Here is a 16,093-nt window from a genome sequence, read left to right on the forward strand (position 1 = left end):
ATATATTACTAATATTTTTGGGACCCCACATTTTAAAACAAAACATAAGTAGCAAATTGCGTATCTCTATGAATAAATGAAAGTGCAATGGAAATTTAAGTTCTAAGGGTAATCGGTACATAGACTATAAAAACATCTTATACTCACTTGTCGAGCCCTTTGAAAGCATCTCCTTCGATGTTGGAGATCTTGTTCTCGTACAGGGTGAGTATCTCGAGGGTATCGAGACCCTCGAAGGCCTTGGAGTGAAGGGCGGTGATCCGGTTGTGGTTCATGTTGAGGATGAGAAGGTGGTGTAGGTTGCGGAACGCGGGGGATGGCACAGTACTCAACCGGTTCTGAGAAAGGTCCAGCTGGGTCAACCCTTTCCCTAGAACATGGCAGGTAAAGAGTATAAACAGATAGGAACGTTACTCTACGCAAAATAAAACTTGGTTTTGAAATGAAAGGGGAGTCTACCGACAGTTGGAATGGAATTAAGTTATTAATGAGCTTTCAATATTACTTACAATCCAAATATCAGTTCTAAATTAAAAAATGTTCTTTACATGTAAATTAAAAAAATTGTTTAATATGATCCACCAATTATGTTTCCGGTATTTAATTACTTTATAATAACTATTTTTTTGAAATATTGGAGCCAGAAAATACAGCTAATGTAAATATATATTTTAAATTAATGCAGCTAATGATACATTTAATGGTTAGTTCTATTTAAATAATATGATTATTTCCTTGACCTACGAATTTGTTTTCACCTGCATCTGTTAGATAGATTTGAAATATTTAAGAATTTATAAGAGTTTAATTTTTGGTTTTAGGAGTTTTATTTTTGATTTATATATTAGAAAGCAATGATATTAATAAATCAATGAATAGAGTGTGGAAAATAAACTGGCTTTCTTGCTCTTAGTCAGGGGTATAGTAATATTCTCGGTATATTGTGATGGATATACATCTATGCATATTCAATTATGCAAGTGTTTTAAATAAAAATATTTATGAAAAATAAATATATTTTCTATAACTGGTTGTATACGTTCTATATGGATTAGAAAGTAGCATTGAGCTTGGATTGTTATTGCATTGCAAAGACTATGTTTATTGCCATAAATTTTTATAAATAACTAAAATCATTATTTTACTTACGAATTTACCATATACCTCTACGAATTTACAAGGTTGAGTGGGGAATGAGCGATAGTAAGTATTCCAATTTCATTAAACGTATGACACAGAGGAACTTCATAAAACGGTAATAAAATAATTAAATAATGTTGAAAACTATCATGATATTCACTAGCAAATTCTAATTTTGTTGTATGCACAAGGTATTTTACAAATTTAATTTGGATTTCTATAGATTTTATATGAAGAATCCGTAAGAGCTGTTTGGTGGAAAACTTGATCTAAATTTATGAAGATTTGGGTACACTTGAAGATATTGTCATAAACATAAATAAAGTATTTAAACTTGTATTATTCTAAAGTTTATATTAAAATTTTAAGTTCAAGTTGTGTTCTAGTATCACAATATGTAGTATTCGTATGGTGGGTCATCGCACATTCAAAGTATTATGTTGGTAAATCTGCACCTTGTTCTTTAATATAATTACTAGCTGCCACACGGCTCCGTTATTATTGTTCATTGTAGACTAATGCATATAATCAACACAAGCACTAATTTTTACTTTGAATAATCATAAATATTTGCAGAAAATTGAAGAAAGTCAACTTAAATTTCCTATGTTTAAAATGAAACCAATTCAAAAGTTAAAATCTCATTTCTTTTCAATTAAAGAAAATAGTTATTGTTTGTATTACATTCATTTTTAGAACGTTGATATTGAAAAACATTCCATGAAAAAGGAATTGATAACAAATGTAGAAAACAAAGTTTACCCATAGAGCTAAGCGAGGACTCCTCTATGACAGACAAGGAGCTATTGTGTATAGTCAGATGCCTGATATCGATTCCGAGGAAAACGAAGCTCTGTAGTTTGGGGAGGTTGTTGTGTCTCAGCTTGAGGTAGAAGATAATGATGGAGGGTTTTCCCTTCAGGACGGCCATAGCCTTGCTGATATGGTTCAGGTCGGTGAACTCGCATAGGATGTCCAGTCCGTTCTTTTTTGGAGTGCATACGCAGGGTTCGAGCTCATTGCGGGGTGGGCAGTTCTGGACGCCTTGGGCGAGGGCCAGGGGGATGGGCAGACAAAGCACCAGGAACAGCCACTCCCACCTACACGCTGCCATGCTTGGGCGCACTAGGACATCTTCATACTGCAACAGAACAGTCATGAGATCATTAAAGATAAAATCATTATTTAATTAATGATATAATTAAAGATAAACCATTAATTAATGATATAATAATGATAAAATCATTAAGTAATAATATAATTAAAGATAAAACTATTAATTAATTAATGATTTAATAATTAATTAGGTTAAACATAAAAAAGTAAATTTGACTTTCATTTATTCTCTGACGTGTTTCCCATCAATATTGCCACCATTCTTGACAAACTTAAAGACTTTTAATAGTTACGGTTAGTGAAACATTCTGACTCAATTAATGAATAATAAACTGTTTATTGCTCACAAGCACTACAACTGAATCAATAGGATGCATAATTTTTATAAATATATCTTTAGTGTTAGAAAGAGTATAGAATAAAGAAAAATGTGTTAGCTTGTACTCAATTCGTACAGATAATGATAAAACTCAGTATTGCTATGTCCATTCCACATTTCTATCTATTTGGTCGATTAGATCACTTAATATCACTCTCTTTCCGTATCATTTAATGAAAATTATTTGATATGTGTTTCCTAAAACAGGGTATTATTTTTGTCAAAATACAGTTGTTCGAATATAGTTAGCCTGATGGATTGTTTAATCGTAAATGACTATAGGGTATGCACCATTAAACTCTTCAGTTACTTCTGTGTATCATTAAATGAAATCATACTGAGAATGAGTAAATACCAGCAGTAGTTTTAAGTGAGTTTAATCTCATTAATATGACACTCACCGTATACTGCTAAGTAAAGAGTTAAATATAGGTACCTATTGTAGAATATTTTGTTTTACAGTAAAACCACATGACATTGTAAGTTAGCATAAGGGTGAAGCACAGGCGACGATGTTTATAGCCAGGCCATGTGTCAATAGGGATGATAGTGGTTTGTGATATACGACCACATTTGAAATAAAACCATTCGATAGATACATTTCGTACATAATGTGGACCAGGGGTTGGAATTTCAGCTTTCGACATTGTTATATTACGTTACTGTAACGGTTTTACTGTACAGTGTATTTATTAGGATTTTGAATCGATTTTGTTATTCTTTTATCGGTTTGGTAAACAAATTTATAAATACGATTTTTACACGACTTTGAAAAATTTCTAGAGGTAAAGAAATGTTATTTCTTGCGTAATTAGTGTGATATTTAGTCACTCCTGCATTGTGGCATACGCTCCTGCATATAATTAGCATACAAGTATACGTGCTCTATAGTAACTTTTTAAGGTTTAAATATCTACTTAGACTCATGCCTGATTTCAAAAGTCACTTTCATTCTTAGAAACACAATTTTAAAGTGCCATTAAATCTAAAATAAACAGAACATCCAAATAATTATCTCTGTTAGTAACAGCTGTCGAGCTTGAGTCACGCAACCAGTTGTTTTATAAGGCCATTGACAGAAAAAATAAAGCTTAATTGACACACAACTGATTGGCTTAATTTGAGTGCAGATAATTGGATTGTGACGTAATCAGCAAGTGGCTTTTTAATGAGGCGTGCATTACGACTCCAACAGTTTATAAGTGGATAAAGCTCATCACACGTTATGACTTCCCAGTTCTAGAGTTAACTCAACAGTAATTTATAATTTATAGTTTAACTCGTCACAGTCCAGATAATTATAATCAGATGATAATGATCTGTGTAGGTACTGTGGCAAATGTTGTTAATTAGGCTGCACTAAACTGTTATGGATTAGATAACATTGATTACTCGTAAGACCAGGGCTTTTGTATCTAAGTCTAATAACTGATACTAAGATTCAGGATATGAGGATTTCTACAATACAAAAGTGAAGTACCCTATAATAACATATGATTATATGATTAATAAGGCTATGATTTCAAAATGTACGTATTTTAATGTCTCCATTGTTATTTTTTCCACTGAACTTCTTCAAAGTTTAACAATATGATGTTATTGTTTGTTTAGTATTCAAGTGTTATGTGGTCTTTCGTTAATTTTAAATTGAAGTTTTACGTCTTGACCTCAAAATCAAGAATTTATTCTTGAACCAAGAGGACGTGTCCATGGAGAGATGCATGACCCGGCTGGGTTCTTCACGAATATTATAATAAATAATTAAAATGAGAAGACCAGTTTAAATCACTGATAAACGGCAGTTGTATTTATTGTTCTCAATGTATCTGTATAGAGACATCCTACTGATGTGATGTTGATATTATGTTTGTTCTTCCTCAACGTTTGTTCGTTTATATTGACCGTTTTATTTTATTATATTGCTGTGTTTTTATTTCAGCAAGCTACAAAGAAATGGATGATTATTAAGTGGTAGAGATAAAAATACTGATTTTTAAGTAGGAGAAAATTCCAATAAAAGTTAATGTTCTATGCATAATAGGAGTTGAATTGTTAAATTAAAAATAATTTTCTTCTAATTTCTGTTTCATTTAATATTCTTTGCTAGCTGCATTGGAATAAATCCTCCCTCCATGTTTTTGAATACCTATATCCTTTTTGAGCTTTCTATTTTGTACTGTATTTATCCTACTGATAAATATTTATTATAATTATTATATCCTATCCTATATTATATCCTATTATATCCTAATTAATTATTTATGTTATATGTGAAATATTATTAAATGTGTATTAAAAATGGTTTGCTTTTACTATGAATGACCTGATACGGTCATTCACATATTTTAATAATCTTGTGATCTTAAAGTCGTAATTTATTATCATAATTTACGATTCTGATAATAATTCAAAATTCGTATTGTAAAGTCCTGTATTCTAACAATTTGCTTCCTAGATATGTTTCGTAACACTGTTTACAATTATAATGTGATATATTGATTTAGTTATGTATAATACAATATTTATAGATGACAATAAAATATTGTTTCAGATGTATCCACCATTCTACACATGGTTACCCTATAAAATATGTGCAGAATATTGATAAAATCTACATAAACATTGATAAACCATAAATATTTTATGCGAAGCTTTTATATATGACCTAAAACTACACGTGCATAAACATTTTATGTAGTATTTACGTTTATGTACAGTTTTCTTAATGTAATGCGCATGTTTATTTGGAAGCAACAACATAAAACATATTTTATCATACCTTTACTTCGTATATTTCAACTTTATATGTACATAAAAAAATGCAGACTTAACGATTTAGTGTTACGAGTCGAGTAGTTAAGATTAATGAGGGAAACAGTCACTGATAGGGAAACTGTTTGGTTTTTATTCATTATTCACTAATTGAAACAAATCATAAAGATATTATGTATATTATAAACACGAGATTTGGTCCAGTAAAGGAATAACACGCATTTTCGTTTTTCGTGTAAATTGAATAATTTTCGAACATTAACACGAAGAACTAAAAAAGTTTTTAGTACAAATTACAGATACCGAAATACTAAAAACTGTTTGGAAGCGTGTTAATAACGTATTCGATTAAATGTTGCACATAATTTTGTGACTAAAAATAGAGGCATGTGGTGTTTGAAGTGTCTCTATTGTTCGCTCAGGGTTGAAATGGAAATAGTCACTTCTTCAGCCGGCCTTTATATACTCCATTTTTATACAGAGACGAGAATGAAAGGTATTAAAATTCTGTGTATACTTTGAAAAGTATTTTTATTGCGAATAAATTTCTTCACTCGATTAATTGATACGCATGTTTAACAATTTCATTGTTCTGAAACAAATACAGAAATTGTGTGAGCCACGTAAAAAGAAAGTTAAAATAGTGAAATAAAATATGAAACAGATTAATTATTGGATAAAACTATTTAATCACTTCTGAATGGAACATTTCAAGTAAACCATTCGAAGATAACTTTATGATATCGTATTTGTTACGTATGTTAATGTTATGTTACGAATACGTATCGTATACGTATTCGTATGTTATGTACGCGGTATTTAATTTCCCACTTTAAAAGCCAACTCTGGATTTTGTGTGTCTTGCTGCAACATTATGTTATTTATTTGACGTCTTCATATTGACTTTGTTATTTAAAAAAATCATAGACATCAGACTTATTTTTAGATTTAGCTGGCACATTCAACGTCTTGGTTTATACGTTTCTCCAGACATCTCCATTAGTGCGTTCCTCGCGTTTATACTTGTTTGTTTCCACTATAGGGCTTTAAATCTCTGTCTCTAAAGCTTCAATTGCCCTTTTGAGGCTGTGAACGAGATCGCCGTTCACACAGCATTGTTCGCTGTCACACAAGGCCGAGGTTACTGAAGCCGCGTACTGCACGCAGGCGTCGACTGTTGCGACAGTATCGTCTGGATTACTGAGGTATATCGGAGGTTATCAACGTAGTGTAAGGCGCAGTTGTGTGTGCGAAAATGGAGATGTTGATGGCAAATATTTGCTTAGTGTACTGGAGCAGAAAAGTATCAGATTCAATTGATTGGTCCAGTAAAACCGATTCTCCTATGTTTACATTTCTGATATTTTCCCCCTTTGAAACGTTTTCCCCTGCCAAATAATCCGGAACTGTTGGTGTCCGAATAAACGAGGTGTCATCCTTTGTTGAGGAACTGCTCGGTAGAGTGCGTGGAGTAAGTGATGGCGGCGTTGAGATCCCGGGCGCGGGTGAAGGGGTAGTTTGTCTGTGTTGTGGAGACATCAGTTGTCTCACAATAGCTGGGTGTGCGCCACTGTGTTTGGATTACTCTCAGTGGTCATATAAGTCTTTATCGTCTCACCACAGCTTTTCTCCAGGGAACGCCGTGAGACATCAACGTTTTTAATGTCCTTCACTGCATGTATTTAAATATGTTGTTTGTTGAACACATGCATCGTTTGTCAGTTTTTGTACGTTCAGTTTTGAACGTTTTGAACGACATATTAAAATGGTTAAGTTATCAGAATAAATAAATATCTAAGTACAGCAGTTAAAAAACTGTAATATACTATATATAAAAATAATGAAAAAGAATATAATTTTAAATCAATGTAATACATAAATTTGATAATAAATAAGATAAACGTTATAAACATAAAATAAAAAGTACAGATAATAATTTTAACAACAAATACAACGTATAAAACATATAATAATTAATTAACAATACATTTAGTAGACCAAATTTTTGGTAAATCGTTTAGTGATACAAAGTTTATCGAGACAGTAGTAACCTAACCTACGAACTCGTCAATACTAGAATACGTCTATGCCACATTGATTTTACTGTGTCGAAAGTTAGTTAGCGGTCTATAAAGCGAGTCGCTCCGTAATACGTCAAAAACTGTATTAATCGAATACAAATCTAAGTTTGGTTACTAACTAGTCAATATATTACTCACATAAGTATTGATTTCTCAGTCCACTCGTTATTACATATTAAAAATTAAAATTTATCGCAATATTTAAGGCTAAATAAAAAGTTCTTAAACGGTATACCATTAATTTGAAATATGGAGCTTAATGAACAGCTTGTTTACAGCTAGCAGCGTTCAAGGCTAGCCCGAATTTCATCTCGTTCAACATTCAGAAGAGTATGTACATCTCTAAAGTAGCCAGAAATGGGCCTTCCTTTTTAGAGTGTGTCGAAGCTGATAAAAAAAGAAATAAAAACACTGTATTTCAAACCACTGACTAAGCTGTGTCATAGTCGCATATTTTTATCTACGTTATTCTTGAATAACAGAATGGGTAAGTTTGGAATGTGGAACTGGAATAATTCAATATTTAAATATTAAAATAGCTTAATCACTATCCGTATTGAACACTTGCGTATTCAACAAGCATATTGGATTGTTTATAAGGCAAGGGATAACCAATGGTTTGAACGATGGCGGATGTATAGCAATATGATATTAGTGTCTTACAACAGTTTTTGTTGTATGGTTGGCAACTTTTTGTTTTACTGTGATAACCTTCCGTAACTTTTATAAAGCTAGCTTCTGTTCTTCTGGAGAACAAGAAGGTAAGGTAAAATATTCGATTGTTCTATTATGGATTTTAGGCGTTTAAAATGTAAATTTAGTAAGTCATCTTTATTCTTTAATAACAGCACATTTCGGGAAAAAAATTAACTGAACGGTAATTATTTAATACAACCTTGAGAGGCAGGGTTAAGAAGCATGAATGTTAAGTATTTTAATTCTATGTTACAGTATATATATATATATATATATATATATATATATATATATATATATTTCTATTTTGTTAGAAACATTTCCACTTGTTCATGTCTGTTACAGCCTAATATTCATACAAAATAACTGTAAAATGATGTCAATACAAATTCCTATGAGAAGATATTTCACGTTAAATAAATGAATTTCAGGTGCAATGTCTATGAATGTTTAACGTAAGTAAGAAACATTTTTCAGAAACTTTAACTCAACTGAAGATTGTTACCAATGTTTACAACTTTATAGGATTTCATACCAGTAGAAAGGGAGAAGCTATTAAATTTAGTCTTTTTATATTTTTTTGTATGATTTTTAACATAAACTAATCACACCGTATTTTTTCTGAATTGCTAGACACGTTTGCAAAGAAAGCACTCGTATAACTATTTTTTAACCTGTATTACCGATACTAGCTTATAATTATTTCCCGAAATAATAGTAACACTTCATATACTGACAGCTGAAGTTTTACCTGTCAATGTCATTGCTAGGACAAAGTAATTACAGTAATGGTACGCGAAGAAATGTCTTAAATCAACCACACCCCACTCGACGTTGTTCAACGATACAGAGCACATGTGCTGTGAATTTATTGTTGAATACGTACATTTATCTTGTGTTTACCGCACCCAAAGAAAGTTATGTTAACTTTAAATAGATTTACATATTGATAAGCTTAAATTTACATTTATTCCTCTTAGAATATTGTGAAGAAAAATTACTTACAGGCCTAAAAAAGCTCAAAATGTTTATTAACATAACTTAATTAAAATACATAGCAACATATTTTATGGGAATTGTTTATTTTGTGAAAACTCACTAGTTGTTTTATGACTTAGTTGTATTAGTGAATATTAGTGAATATCCATTAGTATTCAAAATGTCATTAGCAGTATTTCAGTGTCTGCAGTTGTTAGAATATTTAATATTTCCAGTTATACCCACAGTACTAAGAGGTAACTATAAGCAATCTCAAACTAAATCAAATACGCTTTTTACTGTGGGTTAAAAATATAACCCACTAATATCTAATACCTTGAAAACAAAAATCTCCTCGTTTATTATTTCTTTAAAGTTAGTTAATAATGACTGGAAGGTAAAATAATAATAAGTGAACCCTATTTTTGAGAAATTAAAAAAGTGGAATCGGTCGACAAGCTCTTTTGTTTAAGCAAGAATTAAAACAAAAGGATAGCAAAATAGTTAAATATGCCGAATAAGACATTCTGTAACAGACCTTTTTTATACTTGATACTCTCAATTATTGGGCAAGTAAATCAACGTTAGTCAACGAGAAAGAAATGGTAAAAGTTACTTTTCTTACGAAATTATGTCTTTAGAGTTCAAAGTTGATGCGATATACGGACTATAACACTATTTTCGCAACTACTTATTTCTTATTTTGAAGTCAAGCTTAACCTTTTTGTACTAAGATGCCCATTACCAATACATATTTGCATTTATAATGTAAAGTTGTATGTTATATATACTTGAATTTAATTAACTCCAGACGAAAAACATTAGAAACTATAGACACACTACGGCACAATATATTGGTATGAATGATCTTGAGACCACATCCTTGACGAGTATAAATAGTTTACCAGCGTGGCTTCACTTGGAAGAACAATAGTAAAATTATTACTCCAAAATATGCCCAACTATGATCATTAGTAATTTTAAATGAAAGAGAACAATAAGTTTTACGTTTGTAAGTTATGCATCATATACATCTTTGTTTATAAAAAAAAGTTTGAAACTTCTTTCGGTGGTGCTAGTTATTTAAATGCCTCACGTTCAAGCAACATAAAGTTGTCCTTGCTAAGAAAGTGTTTCCTAAAATAAATTCCTACTATTTTGTGGACTGTTCTTGGTATTGATTGATAGTTCTAGCGAAATAAGCCTTTATATGGAATTCGTGAACAGGAATGGATTGTCAGAAGATATTAGGTATAGGATGAAACAACCGATAGTCCTGGTTCGAGTACTGCCATTAAGCATGTTGCCCTCAATCATCTTTTCATGAAGTCTTGTAACTTGATGTCTGATGCCTTTGCATAATTTGTAGACTAAGGTGCTGGAGCATCATAACAGTAGTGCTAACGTATAGATGAAGTTTATGAGATGGAAAATCAGAAAGTTAGAGAGTGTTTAGTAACTTTTTAGGATATTGATGCGTTTAAGTTTTAGTTTATTGTGGGATTATCCCACACATGTTATACTCCAAATGCATGTAATAAAATACTATTATACAGGTATATTATTCAGGTATATTATTTTTGTAGGATACAACGGCAAGCCTCTCAGGTATTCAATATATTTCTTGACATCACCAATTTAAAAGTACAATTTTAAAATTAAAAAAGTTCTTCACAACTCAACGTCCGGAGTAATATAACTTGCCCTTGGGATTCTGATATTTTAAGTCTTACATTTCTATAGGAAAAAAAGAAAACTCACAGCAAGAAGAATTGTTTTTTAAATTAATGATATTGTTTGGATATGAAGTAACAAAATAAGATGAATTGCATCTGTATTTGCCTGAATTTCTCTTGGAAGTCTTCGTAACAAGTTTCTATGTACGTATTATAGAACTGTAAACTCACTAATCAATTTTTTGAATTTCCAGGAATGTCGTGTTTTAACTGTTATCTTCTATGCTCTGCAGACAGTGATACGGAAATACATTTTTGCATCCCTGGAAGACAAAAAAGATATTGTGTCATCCTACTGAGTGATAGGATTCAGTGACGATCCGTTCTACGGTTTGACATGCACCATCGTAGAGCTAATTCTTGCGTACGTAGAAATGAAGATTGTTGCCAAATTTAATATCAGAAGATGAAATATTTTTTGAGTTATGTTGTCACATGATAAATTCAATTTATTCTTTCATAATTTAGATTTCAAAGCAGAGCTTAAATAATGAAAGTTTCAATAGTGTAGGGAGGGTACTACAATCCAATAGTGGGCTGAAATAAAATCTTATCACGGACATTTAAAGTTTACTTTCTACTTTTTTACTTTCCGTTTGTTCTATGAATAAAAGATTAGAGTATAAAAGTGTAGTCAAAAAGTCACATAAAGGTGTATGTGTGTACCTACCCCATAGTTAGGGGAATGAAATAATATATAATACTTCAAAATCTGTGTCTTTTTTAAAATTTATTTATATGCAACTTCCTTCATGTCATCACATTTCCTATAAGACCAAAATAGGAAAATTATCTAATGCTCACCCAATTCTCATGGAGTGATATGCACCATAAAAATCAAGGAATGGAGTTTCACGAAAAATATCAAGTCTGTACATTAGTTCGTTTTCGAGTTTGTAAACTTGTCGTCGTGTTTGTAATCACGAGTTCTCCTAAAAAATGGGGCATTTCAATTTTCCAAGGTTAAATTTAAGGTGTTCACGACTTCCTCAACAGACAATTCCCCGATTGTAAAACAAAACTAACACTTGAGATTTCTACCCTGACTAAACTACAGTGAGGACGCAACCTTAGAGTTTATTCATAAACAGGTATTTAAGACTTTTTGGACAGCTGGTATTATATTGTATTAGACCCAATAATAATAATAATATTTGTTTGTTTGACACCATTTGGCAATAAAGTTTCACCTTATGAGTTTTTAAATATCTTTTTACGTATGGATCATTCTATAATGATTTTTATTTGCATATTGTAGGAACAACTACCATTGTTTTTTAATAAGTCCAACACTTGCAGCAATATAACTACTTCTCAATGGAGTCTAAGTGAACTTCATGGACATACATTTCGGTATAAAATAAATTGATTTTAGGTAAAAAGCTAACCTGTAATGGGAACATAATACATAAACACGTTTAAGAAGCTTTAACAGGACTGAAGTTTATTACCGATTTTTACAGCTTTCAGTATTTTATAGAGGCAGTATGAAGGAAGTGGCTTTTAGATTTATGCCTTCCCAATCCCGTCTTATGCGGTCTTTTATTAAGAGAACTCTATAATATCCTATATCAGGTTTGTAAATATATTTGCAAAATTCGTAGAACATTACAAAATGGAATTAAATTTTTACCCATATTTTTTATTTAAATATCCTATTTTGAAATATAATGGAAAATAGATAATCTAACATAACCAGCCTCTTTTATCGTTATAAATTGTTCGTCATGATCATAATAAAATTGTATGATCGAATATTCACATTCATCTTCTCTTTACTGTAGTCTACAAAACTGATACTAATATGGTTCATGCTAATGATAAATACATTTAGTTACTAGTACAATAAGTCTTCTTACTTTCAATAAAATTTTATAAGCATAAACTAACCTAATATATTGTTTTTTTTAAACTGGATACTAAAACCTATTTGAATAATTTTTGTTATACATTTCGTTAAAATACATTTGCAATTTTTGAGGCTACAGTATTAATGGATATAAAACGATACATATATAACAGTATGAAGGTTGACTGAAATATGGACGGACTGCTATTTTAAAATTTGACCCGAAAATCAATAGTTTTGCCTTGTGTGAATAGGAGCCTATTTGCTAACTTTAAATTCTATAGGATATATACAAAGTTATCACAGAGACGGACATGCAGGCGTACTGCTCTTTATCTTTTAACTCCAGAATCAATAGTGAACGGACACCTTGTCCTAATTTAACATTTACCACTTTATTAGACCATTACAGTTTTGGATAAAATCCATTCAACCGCAAGTATTTCATTTCGTAGTAGTGTAGAACCAGGGTTCGAACTTGTGCTCCGCTCCTTTGGACTTGGTTAGTCACAACAACGACCTTTACCTTGAAATTTACATGTAGAATGACTACCAAGTTTCGTAGTAATGTGTTCAGAATCGCGGCCATATAGTAAGTATATAAATATACGTAAATAGAGAATTATGTATATTTACACATTGCCGAAGATAGATTATACATTTACCAAAAACAACTTATTAAGTAAATACAAACTCAAATTTAGTATACAAGTTCACAAGTTAAGAAACATGAATGACATTGTATTTTCCTTTCAGTGTAGGAGTGCAAATATACAAATTGTGTGAAAGTATTGTGATAGATCACATATTCATATGCCATTGTGGCGATATGACTGAAAGTATGTCTTGTTTACAGGGCGTCTAATGTTGTCACGAGCATATTCATTTATATAATCTTATACAGAATATTATTTATACTTTGGATAAATAGTAACATGGACAAAGCTACTGTTAAACTTTTAAAATGTATCTGTTTGTACAAAGGTTTCTGACATATTTAATAATTTGTTTTGATAAGTCAAAAAGTAAACTCCATTTATTATATGATCTACAATTAGTGTAATACTTCTTACGCTGTATAATTATAACACTTCATATAATAAGGCTTTCAGTTTAATTGAAAACCATTGCAGTTGGGGTCGTTTCAAAGGATTTTCATAAAATAACGTCATCTGTGGTGGACTTCAATGAGCTTTCATTCTTTACATTTACTTGAATACAGTTTTATAAGTTGAGATTCATTTGTATTTCGTAACTGAAAATTACTTTTACTGCTTAAATTTACTAAATAGTGAAGTAAATAATGGCTTATTGAAAACCAATGTACATTTGATTAGTATAATGACAGATTTACTATTTTAAGATTTAATATAAAAGTAAATATTCGATACTTTTTTTGAAGTTTGTTCTTAACAGTGGAAGGATTGTTAAAGAAACAGGATCTACCGAACATTTGCCATCGTAAAGTGATGCAAAAAAATCAATAACACTACGTTTTAAGATATGCGATCCGATATTTTCCTCAGATACCCTTACACAAAGCTAAAATTTAGGTTAAAATAAAATCATCATACCCTACCGTTGTTACACCTTCAAGTCATGAATCATAACAACCATGATGTGTGTTAACTCCATGCACATTAACTCTAACTCCAAATGAAGCAAGTAATTAATATATATAATAATTACACAACACTAATTACTAAAACCGAATTCTGCATTCTGTATTTCACTGTTTAAAGAATACAAGGACGACAACAGTAGATTTTTCTTGTGTAAAATAAGCGGTCAGTTAGCATGGGCTTGTCCACTTAAGGAAAACGGGAATACCTCAAATGTGACACGTTACTGTTTTGGAAAGGCTGGATTGCTTAGATGAGCAAGTTTTGTCCTAGTATCAGATACTTTTAGCGACGGATACAATTTCATCAATAGGTGGAGTCAAATGACAACGTAAAGTAAGACTTGTCAGACCGACCGGAGTTTGGGAGCAGTATCAAAAACTGAGAAAATTGAATATAGTGCTTTAAATTGTTGTGCGAAGTTTGTAGAAGCAAAATATTGTCCAATGGAATCGGGTTTGGACAAAACCCCTTTAGTAGAAAATCAGATATCAAGTACGAGGTTCCTTCTGGCGCTCAGCAAGTCTTGAAGATGAGGTTGAATGAAGCATGGATTGAATGGATAACTTCAAGTTTATGGTGAAGAATTTGACAGAGTCAATCCTTTAAATTGGTTATTATAATAATAATAATTCTATTCAATTAATAATTTACAAAGTATAATTCACAATAACTTTTTCGGAATTTACTGACCACTATTACCAGTAGTGTGGCCAGTGATATAATCTAATAATAATATTAATACACTCAATCTAGAGTCCAGCAACTTAAGTAGTTATTTAAAATCGAGCCTCCAATTGTAGTGTTTTCTTTTTATTTTATTTATTTTTTAATACTACTGACGTGAACCAGAGCTGATAGGTTTCTATGAATATCCAAATATTGTTGAATAACGCCGGCCAACAGTGATTTTAATTTCATTGGTTGTCCAACCTGTTCAGAGAGCAAAGTTCAGTTTCGCTCTCAGACAGAGGTTTGTCCAAATTGTGCCTGACTCAGTCATGCATTAGCCGGCGTCATTCTGGATACTCAGTGACATCTCATCAGAAATAAATACTAAACTATCCATTTACAATTTACTATCCTATCCGCATTGTGTTTTCCTATATTTTGTTTAAACTGTCACAAGTGGCTGTGTTGGGACAATTAATAGTTGTGTTGTGTGTAACTAACCTCTATATGGGTAAGCTAATCCAGTTCCAACTTTTCCTTCCTTCTTGTTACTGAGTGCACTGAGTGGTTATTCAACCAACAAAGAAAAATTTTAACCAAATCTAGGTTACAGAGAACTTAACCAATATATTTAAAGTAACGCAGTAGATATTGAAATAAATTAAGATAATGAAAACAAATAGGAGAGTATTTTTATACTAATTGTTTATGTAAAAAATATATACGGGTAAATCTTGCCCTATATTTGTGGTAAATTTGAGTTTTTAGCTTAAAGGGCAATATTACTGTTAACTACTTCAGGCAAATGACTAATTATCATTTGTTATATCAGTTTTAATAATTAGTGTTTATGTTTTTTACTAAGCGCATGTGTTAGAGTTAGTGTGCATGGAATAGTCACATAACATGGCACACAACGCCCCCGTATGTTTTGTTTAATTTAACCTGGCTTGTAGTCATGCATTAGTTAAGTAATTTACCTGAGGAATATATCAGATTGCAGATCTCGAAACGTAGTGTTACTGATTGTATTTAAATCAATAAACAATGAA

The 16,093-nt window shown here is 31.3% G+C and overlaps 1 protein-coding gene across 4 annotated transcripts in view; it reads right to left on the reverse strand.

Annotated features, from left to right (window-relative positions):
* LOC124367704 (slit homolog 2 protein) overlaps positions 1-16,093 on the reverse strand; it is a 510,187-nt gene that overhangs the window by 13,135 nt on the left and 480,959 nt on the right. For 3 of the 4 annotated variants that reach the window (XM_046824774.1, XM_046824775.1, XM_046824773.1), the window contains exons 2-3: positions 1,903-2,281; positions 148-370 (exon numbers count right to left, since the gene is read on the reverse strand). In XM_046824774.1, the coding sequence (XP_046680730.1) occupies positions 148-370; positions 1,903-2,254 (575 nt within the window). In that variant the 5' untranslated portion in view covers positions 2,255-2,281. The remainder of the gene's footprint in view (positions 1-147; positions 371-1,902; positions 2,282-16,093) is intronic. The other variant, XM_046824776.1, reaches the window with a different exon arrangement.

This window comes from Homalodisca vitripennis, chromosome 8, assembly GCF_021130785.1.
Source record: "Homalodisca vitripennis isolate AUS2020 chromosome 8, UT_GWSS_2.1, whole genome shotgun sequence".
Taxonomy (NCBI): domain Eukaryota; kingdom Metazoa; phylum Arthropoda; class Insecta; order Hemiptera; family Cicadellidae; genus Homalodisca; species Homalodisca vitripennis.